Here is a 10,306-nt window from a genome sequence, read left to right on the forward strand (position 1 = left end):
GTCCCATCATCTACATCACAACCCCGGTTTCATATCAGAGTCCCTCTCTCTTGAGATTCCCCTCATCTACATGAGAACCCCCGCAACAAATCAGAAGTCTGCATGCAAGACTTTGCAGGCGCCCTGCCTGTAAAGTCATGCCGCCGTGTGGAGGCTCCCCGGTTGGGAAGGATTGGTCTAGCCGATATAGTGTTATCCTGGAGTGGAGCTCCGAGCAGACCGTGTCCCGGAGCAGCCAGGAGAGAGTGCTGAGACTAGCGCTCCCCTTTGTCCGTGCAGGGAATCCCCGGGCCGTCCCTTTAAACCATGTTGGAGCGAGGCCACCGCACTTTAACTCTTGCAGCCACGTGAGCGTGTCCCCCCGTCTGCCCCGCACACAGCGCTGTCCTCGCTCGCCGTGTTGTCTCTGGCGGGGCTTCAGCCCTGTAGCCGCTGCCTCCGCCCTGCCTCCTCCTATTTTTTCCACCCACGGGTAAAGGTGTTTTTTTTTTTTCTACCCATCCCACTTTAATCCGTGGGCCGGCCTTCTATCACATGCCCCTACTCACACAAACACAAGACCTCCCTTACCCCCCAAATCACACACACGTGTGGGCATAGAGCAATACTTATACGTGCTAACTGGGAAGGCGCAGCCCCATGTAGGAGAGGTTGTGTCACCACCAGTTACCTCCTGTGACCTGTCCTAATCACATCACATCCAGTGTCATTGATCTGAGCCGGCAGTAGTGTGTGTGTATGTGTCTATTGTGAAAGCCCCCTTGTCGGGTCACTACATTAGAGGAGATCCCCTCGCTCTCCTCCTCTTTCACTTCACTCAGCTTTGGCAGCAGCAGCAGGACGTCCGGCGCGGCGGCAGCGGCGGCTCCTCGTGTGGATAAGGTGCAGCAGCAGCAGTTCGCTGGGGTGTGAGCAGTGTCACCATGAGCTCAAGGGAAAGTGCCCGCCAGTCCACTTCCGCGGAGCAGCCTGCATCCCCCTCAGAGTCACCGAAGAGGGCACGAGGGAGACCCCGGAAACCGCAAAAAGTCAGTACCCGCAGCATGCCACACACAATGGGCTCTGAGCACACGCTGCCACCTTACGGCAGTCAGTGCATGCAGGGGGGTCTCCCCTTTTTTTTGGGGGGGGGGGGTTGCAAACCACATCTTGTCTTTAACCTTTCTGCACAAAGCATCCCTTGCACGTCCCAGACAATGGGAATTCCCTTCCTTGCGGCAAGCATGTTGTTGCTTTAACTGCTCATTGCCATGCTGATCTGTACAAATCAATGTGTTGTGGTGGAATCCTGTGCCTGGATCATTGCTGTGAGTGTGACTGCATGATGTGCTTTCATTCATGAGCCTTCTGTGTGCCTAGATGCTTGGCTATGTGTGGTTTTGCTTGGAGGGGGAAAAAAAACTAGCTTTATACACTTCTCATCCACAATCCAGCTATCCCTGGTGCTGTAATGCAGCTCAAACTTTACCCACTGCTGGTTACATGGAGCTTTTTATTACAATCTTATTATAATAAAGCAAAGGGATGTCAATATTTACCGGCGAGGCAGTGCATGGACCGTGCTTAACATACTACGTTGTAACCAAGTCACGTGATGCAGGGTCAGCAAAGTATTTTTTGTTTTTGTTTGGTGTCTTGTCCTGGAGTAGAAGGTCTTGTTGACAAAAGGATCAGTGTTGTCGGACTGTTTTGCATTTTATTCAACTGTAGATGTCACAAAGCAGCAGTTCACAACGTCCTCCTCCTAGATAGAATCCAACCGGTGTCATTCGCTGTGCCCGTCACTCGTCACAGTTGTGTCTTGTGTTTTTTGTTCTTTGGTGAAGTATCGTGCTGTGTTTTGGAGAGAGCACATGTGTGTGTTTGGAAAAGTTCCCCTTTTGGATTACGCTGAATAAATGCTCTTTAAACATGTAATGATTGCTGTGTTGGGTCACGCTCTTTGTTTTTTGGATTTGTTTCTTTTAAGGGTATAAATCGTAATGCGCTGTATGACGTTGGTTACAGCCCAAAAGGGCACGACTTCAATTTTTATTACCAATCTCAGTGTGTAAATGTTTTCCTTTCCTGCAAATCGTTGGATTTCGTACATTAGTCACATATGTTTCCCTGCAAGGGTTTAATACTCTAGTATATCATGGCAAAAAAAAGGTTTTCCTACCTTGAGATTAGCCGTGTAGGATGTTTTCCCATGTTAAATTCTTTCTAGTATATCAAGTTTATTTCTGTATTTAGGAGCCAGCGACTGGGGAGCCTTCTCCTAAGAGACCCAGAGGAAGACCTAAGGGGAGCAAAAACAAAGGTCCTTTAAAATCTGCACAAAAGGTGAGCTTAGCAGCACATGCTCTCTAAATGTGTGGCCAAAGTGTGTGATTTCTATGGAGCTGTGCCATTTCTCTTTTATAACCCACATACTTACTGACAGGGCAAATGTTAAAAATCGTAGACTATTATAGTAAACCACAAAACTTCACTGTTATAACACCCCCCCTCAACACACACTAGACTATCATCAGTGTTCCATTTCCACTGCACTGTTTGGCTGTCCTCACTTGTTCTTAATTCACACTAAAAATAGCATATAGTAATCAAAAGGTCATATTTCTGTTCAAGGAACATATATGTTATGTATGTGATTTTCATTAAGTGATTTCCCTAACATTGCTCATTATTTATCCATTACGCCAGTAAGGCAAAGGAAAGTCTTCTAATGGCAGTTCTTAACAAGTAACATTCACATAGTTGTCATTCAGTGACGTGAGCGCAGTTCTTATCTTTATTTAACATTATAATTGGAACATATGAGATGTTCCAGGTGGCGAACACTAAGTTTTCTTTCTACATTCTTAAATGGTTTAAGAGCTAATTTAATTGTTAAAGCTGCCAAAAGCACAACACAATGCATTGTTTGATTTTGGGAAGTAGCTGCAATTGTATGTAATAAAGGATACATATGTATTTATCATTTTACATGACTCATAGTTACCCAAAATCTTACATCCTTCCCTGGTACCACCAGAAAATACCTTCATTCAGTTTAAGCTTTCATTGTTCTAAAAACTTTTAGCATTGTTATTTTTGTTTTAAGTTATTTATTGGTTGTAGGTTTAAAATATACCAAAAGCTCCTTGAGTTCTAAATATCCATCGCTGTTGGCTTTCCCAATGTCTTATGTTGGCAATAGATCCATCAATGTCCTATTCATTCAGCCATCTTTCCTACTGTATTAAATTGATCAGATATCTAAAACAAATGTTGATGTAATACAAACTATAGATTCACCTGTGAATCTAATCACTTTGCATCAAAAGTTTTTGGTTTTTTTTGGAGAAGTAAATTGAAAGTGACTGTTTCAGAATGGTTCAGTTGCTCCATGCACCACGTGATTTTGCATGAAAGCAATGGGAATTTCCAACCTGATTGCTTTTTTTTCTTCAATTCACTTATACTAAAATGGTCCTGATTCAATAATTACTAGATTTGATCAGTTTTTGAAATGATTTCATTGATCAATGCATAAATGCCCAGTTGTTTGCAAATAAAATTGGACAGATGGAAGCCTAAATATTATGTAACGTTTTTGTTATACAAAAAGTATTGTTTATTAATCACTGTTCTATTTAAGGTTTGCATGCTTTTATCTGGTAATCTTGACTGTTGGTTGTGTGCCCTTTTTTTAAATTATGTTTTAAGTTGTCTGCAAATGTATTCTTATTGTGGTAAGGGTTTGACCAAGCATCATAAACATTTATCAATTGCAATTTATTTTAGTCTTTGTAAAAAACGTTAATAAAACGTTATTGGGTACATTAGTGTCTTCTATTGCATGATGGCCCTCTTATATGTCCTAGAAAAGGCGGACTTAAGCATTTTTAAGAAGCGAACAAGGTAGGGCAGTGGGAGGAATGGTGTGCCTGTGTCCATAAATGAACTCTGGAATTTACTACCGTGTCCACAACATGGAAGCTGAAGGAGCAACTTTACAACCCACTAAGCAGGCATGAGAAGCCTTTCATGATTAATTGATTGGGAGTTCTCTTGCGAAGCATTACACATCAAATTTGAAAATGTACTATGTGACCTGTCGGGAAATAAAAATACTCAGGCAAAGAATGTAATAAATAAAAGATAAGAAAAAAGGGCAAGTTCTGAAATGTACACCACTTTAGCGTAAATGTGTTCTCATGGAATATAAACAGAAACTGTGTGTATATTTATATTTTTATACCATCTTGGTCAACCTCTCAACTTCTTGTTTTGGCTCAGGGGAAGTAAAAACACCCCATCTGAGCACCTGCTGCCACTATTGCCACACAGGTGGAAAATAATCTTTCCTCCCCCCCCCAGAAAGCAGTCAGAATTCGAACGATCAAAATGTAGCTATTTTGGTGAGTAAACCATTGGTTTGTTCTTAAATGCCAAAGAATTACCCATTTTAAATACCATTTTTGTTGATATTGCTATCATGTGTGACAAGGAATTTCACTAATTACTGTTACTATGAAAACAAAAAACATAAAATATGTATTTTATGTATACTAAAGTCCAATATGTCCCCTGCACTCCTTGCAGCATCTCCAGCCAAAATCGCAATAATGGTGCTTGTAGTGATACTCACGGATGGCGCAATGCACATCAAACAGCAACTGAATAGGAATCACCAGCACTCGGTAAAAGATTTCAAATGATAAAGTCCATTTCATCAGACAGATCATCATACAGGTTGCAATAATTATAACCGACGTTTCGGGGCCACATAGGGACCCTTCATCAGGGCAACAATGTAACACACATTACATTGTTGCCCTGATGATAACACACATTACATTGTTGCCCTGATGAAGGGTCCCTACGTGGCCCCGAAACGTCAGTTATAATTATTGCAACCTGTATGACGATCTGTCTGATGGAATGGACTTTATCATTTGAAATATTTTACTGAGTGCTGGTGATTCCTATTCATTTGCTATTTTATGTATACGCCTTTATATCACAACCCAATGAGTCTGTTATTCCATGATTGATCTTAAGTGCTTTGTTTTTAAAGCTATATGCACTGTATTCTTGGGGGTGTTTATTTGGTTGGCTTTTAAACAAGCACATAAATGTTACCAGGCAAAATAAATTATGTATATAGCACCATTGTCTCTCTTGTTGCTGTGCAAAGTCCTAGATATAACCTAGAGAAGTGACACAAGTAATACAATGCTTAGTTTGATTAATTCCTTCATAACTCAATCATAAATATTAGACAAAAGCTAGAGGAAATTTCTTAAATTGTTGTTCTAAAGAACCGGTGGACTGGAGCACCAATTCTTTCTGTCTAGAAAAAAGTTGTTTAGAAAAATAATTTGCAATGACCTAATTTACACATTAGAATGTGGCAAAGATTGCAGATGTATTGATGAACCCAAAAGAATTAAGCTAGCCATATGCAGCATAAATTCTGATGAAATTGTGTTGGCACCACCACTTATTTGATCACTGTTCAGGTATTCAGGCAGCTGTGGTTGCTGGGGCTGTCTGAATCCAATAGTTGGTAGTGCACATTCTTCTATCCACATGATGTAGTGTGGATGGGGGAATCAAATGATTTTTTTGAATATATGGCTAACCTAACTTAACCGTAAGTAGGTGGTCATTTTTTATTTTTGGTTGTGATAATCATGGTTGCCTACTTAAATTAGGTTTGCTATCCAGATGCTTACTAGACACCCTTCAAAGTGTTTTTTACAGTATTTAGTGGTGGTTCAGTTTAATAACCACATACAACAGTCACATCTTGGTTGTAAAGCAAATCCAAAATCAATATTCCAAATGTAGCTTTTAGGCATTAATGCAGGACACATGGACAAGAACTTATTGCCTTTCTTTAGGAGATTTATATCGCTTTCTTATGTCTATATATAAATGTTCTGAATGCTTTGAAAGTGTGATCAGACTAATTTTAGTTAAACCAGGGCAACAAATAAACATTTGACACAAAGTATTTTTGAATTGGTTGTGAAGATGTGTACTTCTGCAATATCTAACCTAGGTGGATTCCTACAATCTTTAATTCCCAGATATTTACACAGTAACAAAAAAAACTGGATAAAGTATGAATCGGAAGTATATTTGTTGTTTGAACATGCTTCGCTGACAATAGTATACTTCCAGTTCTGTTGAAATAAAGATTGTCATTGCAGTCAGTGATGGAATGTTTCCGTGTAAATGGAACAAAACTTTTAAAAGAGTGACTCCAAAAATGAAAGTATAACTAAAGGCAAAACTTGTTTTCTTGGATAGAGTGGTGAGATCTTAGAACCCATGTCATGTTTTTTTTGAATGGTATGTGCTATAAGATGGCAAATGCGATTTTAATGTTAAAAAATGTAAGGTTATGCACATGGGAGTAAAGAACATGTATGCAAACTACTATTTGTGGGGTGCCACATTAGGGAAGTCGGACATAGAAAAATGTTCTGGGGGTGCTCATAGATCACAGATTTGGCAATAGTAAGCAATGCCAAGAAGCAGCCAGTTAAGCTAACAAGATACAGGCGTGTATTAAAAGAAGAAATTATGCTGATAACCTTGATAAATTCAAGAAACTACTGGATGAGTTTCTTCTTTTGCAGAATCTACAGGGATATGGGAAGTGGTAGAGTAAGATGAACACACACACACCGGTTGAACTGGATGGGCCTTGGTCTTTAACCTTACATACTATGACACTATGTTAATGTCTGTGTCCCCATTGGAGAGATTCACTTAGATGTCCATGGAAATCTAAGTAAAGTAAATACAACATTGTTAGTTGCCACCAGAACAGGGATAGAGAGAAAATCTTTTAATGGGGACACTTGTTCCCATGATAACCATCTAAGATGGGTTTTCCCTCACATTCCAAAGATATCTTCTCACTTCCTGATGAGCCTACACGTCAGGAAGTGAAGGGACATCTCCCCGATGAGACACGGATAGCAAACAATTATGGACAGAGGTTTTAATCCTTCCCTACTATATTCAAAATAAAAACTAAAGTTTTGATTTTAAATATACTTTGGTTAAAATCTATGTTCTGCCCCCCGAATCTCATTAATGAGATATAAAGACATCTAGCTAAATCCTTACCTTAATTGCAGACAGTCAAAGTAAATTTATGCAGAAATGAAAGCTAGCAAAAATAAAACCACTAAAAACTAATTTTTATTAAAGGAGAACTATGGGGTCAGTGTTTTTCCCCATAGTTCTCCTAAATTGGCATCCTACTCCTAACTTCTGTCCTCCAGTTTTGATCATTCCCCTCATTGCTTGGACAACGATGCAGATTTAAGTGGACCCAAGTTCACAATATTCAGTCACTTCCCACATACCTCCTTTGTAAATCTCTACCCCAAATGGCTCATGATACCCCTCAAAAACTTACCTGGTGGCAGGATTGGAAGAACTTTATGTACCTACTACTTCAAATTGACAGACTTGGACACAGATGAAGTGCAAGTATGTGTGAAATGCGATACAGATTTTATCTGAGATGTATGTTGTATGCCGGTTGATGAATTAAAGATTACACTGGTCTACAAATTTTGGGAAATTATCGACCTCCGAGATAAAATGTACTAATTCTTACATATTTTGATTAGATGAATTAGAAAACAGGTGATAAAGGTGCTGGTTGGCTAATGTTTTCAAGAGGGAGGGAGGTATCTAATGATCATGATCCCTCGTAACTTCTCGACAAAGTGTGGTAGAACATCAGTGCCAGCTCTGTGGTGATGTGAAAATTGTTGGCCTGCAGGGTGGATACACAAAGTACTGCTGTTTCCTCTGTGAATAGGACAGTCGAGCCAGATATTCTAATTATGTCAAGAAAGACTGACCATCACGACAGTCCTGGGGGCCAGAAGAGAAAAATTTTCAAAATCCAGCTCTTGTTGACTCTCAGAAAAGTTTCTAACCACCGTTGCATATAAAGCTGGAGCTGATGCAGAACTTTGAAGGCTATGAACAAAATCAGGTTTCCAACCAATATCTCTATGAAAAGTTTCCAAGACTTAGTGAAGCCAAAATCAATGAATGCTTCTTTGTCGGTCCACAGATTCAAGAACTTCTCCGAGATGACAAGTTTGATCATCTGTTGCACGACAAGGAAAAGAAGGCATGGAAAGCCTTCAAGTCCGTGGCAACTGAGTTTCTCATGAACAGCAAGGCAGATGGCTATGAAAAACATGTGGAAAATTATGCTTGGGTCCTATAAAGCACTTGGCACAAACATTTCACTGAAAATTCACTTCTAACACTCGCATTTAGAAAATTTCCCTTTTTGAACTGTGGGGCAGTGAGTGTTGAGCATGGGGAGGGTATTCCACCAGGATATCGCAGGCATAGAGAAAAGATACCAAGGGAAATGGAGTCCATCCATGTTTCCCGATTACTGCTGGAATATCTCCAGGGATCATTCTACTGCAGTTCACAACAGAAAAGCCAAAAAGCGCAGTTTAGATAGTGAATAACAATGCAACCTTGTTTAAACTGATGTTAGAGCTTGTGAAAATTTTACAGGAAAAAACAATAAATGAATGGAAAGTTATGTTATTGGTATCAATAAAAAGATACATTTATAATGATTGGTGTGGCATCATTCTTATTGCTATATCACATTTTGCAGAAAAGTTATGGAACATAATCGCACATCCCCCTCGTAATTTTGAAATTATTTTGATGCAATTTTGACCTGAAGCTGTATCTTGGAAACTGGAACCAATTAATACTCAGGACTTCATTTTCCTTTTATTAGTGACCCAATTATGGTAAAATGTAGCTACTTTCATTTCCGAGGCTTTCTCCTTGTAGACCAGTGTTACACACTGATCTTCAATAGATGCAGGAGTGCTGCATTTCCTTGTAGTTACAGTGAATTGGACACAGAAGCAGCAGGGGAAGTAATGGGTGTCGGGTACATTATTTGAGAGCTGTAAGTTGCCATTTGGTGAGGGTTCGGGTAAGGTGAAACAATATAGTGGCTTTAGGTCAGTTTTAAAGTAAACCTTACCTAACGGAAACATGCAGTTGCTGAACTCCATGTTGCCTGGCCACTAAGACCTTCTGGCTTTTTAATATTTTGAGTCCGTAACTCAGAGCAAGTAAGCTGAACAGAAACAGAGAAAAGTCAGAAATCCTCAACTAAATACTTGCTCTAGGTCAGTGACTGAAAATGATTGAACTATAGGATCAGCCTAATAGGCAGGCAACTAACATTTGCAGATGAAGTAGCAGCTTCTCTTCCTATTAAAAACACCAGCTGTAAGTGCACTAACTACAGTATTTTGATTCCTGATATTTGCATAGTCTTGCTTTACTGGACACCACCACCATATGTTAGCCGTGCTTTATGTAGGTGCAGTTTTTATGAAGCAAAATTATGAATCTTTCCTTCATTCAGCAATATAACTTAATAGAAGTGCAAAAATGCCAAGGGTAATACCCCTTTAGAGACCTAACCTTACAACCATGAAGTGTACAGTGTGCTACTACACCCTAAAAAATTCCAATTTTCATAAATTACACTTTGTACCTTTTATGATTCCTCATATCAGTACACCATTCAGCCAATCGATTAAAAACTGAAATCCAGATGCATGTTAAACATCAATAAATGCAGTTATGTGTTTGTTAAATTAATTAAATGTATATTTAGAGGCAACTAGTGAAAGTACCCGATGGCTTGATTTTAGCATTGTGTAATCCCCTTTAGAGCAGACTGGGAGAGAGGGGTGCACATATAATGGTAAAAAAAACAACATACTGACAGTAGGACAGAGCAGAGAGGTGATATCAGTCTGTTGCAGCTTCTTTACTGTCCAGTCATAGACTGTGGGTATGGTGACCAAGCTGTGTTGCTTAACTACAGAAAAAACAGAACGCTCCTGTGCTCATCTGCTTCTGCTAGTGCAGGTTAGTCTACACACGTTAGAGCAGGCTGATCCTTCAACTCTAGACTGTGGGGATCCCACGTCTCCTGCTCAAAAGTAAAGTGCTGCGTAAATTGGCGCTATATAAATACCTGAAATACTGCATAACGATGGGAAGTAGCTAGGTAATGCTACTATGCACTTTTTTGCCATATATTTCTACTTCCTTTAACACATTTCATAACTAAGCAAAGATAACCCAACTGTATGAAATATAGTGAAAATAAATGTATTAATGCCTTTAAATTTTAATTGTTTGTTCCCTCAAAAATGTAACACTGTGTTGTATATTGGAGTGTGTGTGTGTGTGTGTGTGTGTGTGTGTGTGTGTGTGTGAAATGAGATATATA

The 10,306-nt window shown here is 39.6% G+C and overlaps 1 protein-coding gene across 1 annotated transcript in view; it reads left to right on the plus strand.

The window, feature by feature from the left end:
- The first annotated feature begins 794 nt into the window (after positions 1-794).
- The window catches only part of HMGA2 (high mobility group AT-hook 2), a 105,615-nt gene continuing 96,103 nt past the window's right edge, over positions 795-10,306 (plus strand). Inside the window, exons 1-2 of the mRNA XM_018570686.1 lie at positions 795-1,028; positions 2,236-2,325. Of these exons, the coding sequence (XP_018426188.1) occupies positions 924-1,028; positions 2,236-2,325 (195 nt within the window). The 5' untranslated portion in view covers positions 795-923. The remainder of the gene's footprint in view (positions 1,029-2,235; positions 2,326-10,306) is intronic.

The sequence above is a fragment of the Nanorana parkeri genome, unplaced genomic scaffold (genome assembly GCF_000935625.1).
Source record: "Nanorana parkeri isolate BGI_ZX_2015 unplaced genomic scaffold, ASM93562v1 scaffold1576, whole genome shotgun sequence".
Lineage (NCBI taxonomy): Eukaryota > Metazoa > Chordata > Amphibia > Anura > Dicroglossidae > Nanorana > Nanorana parkeri.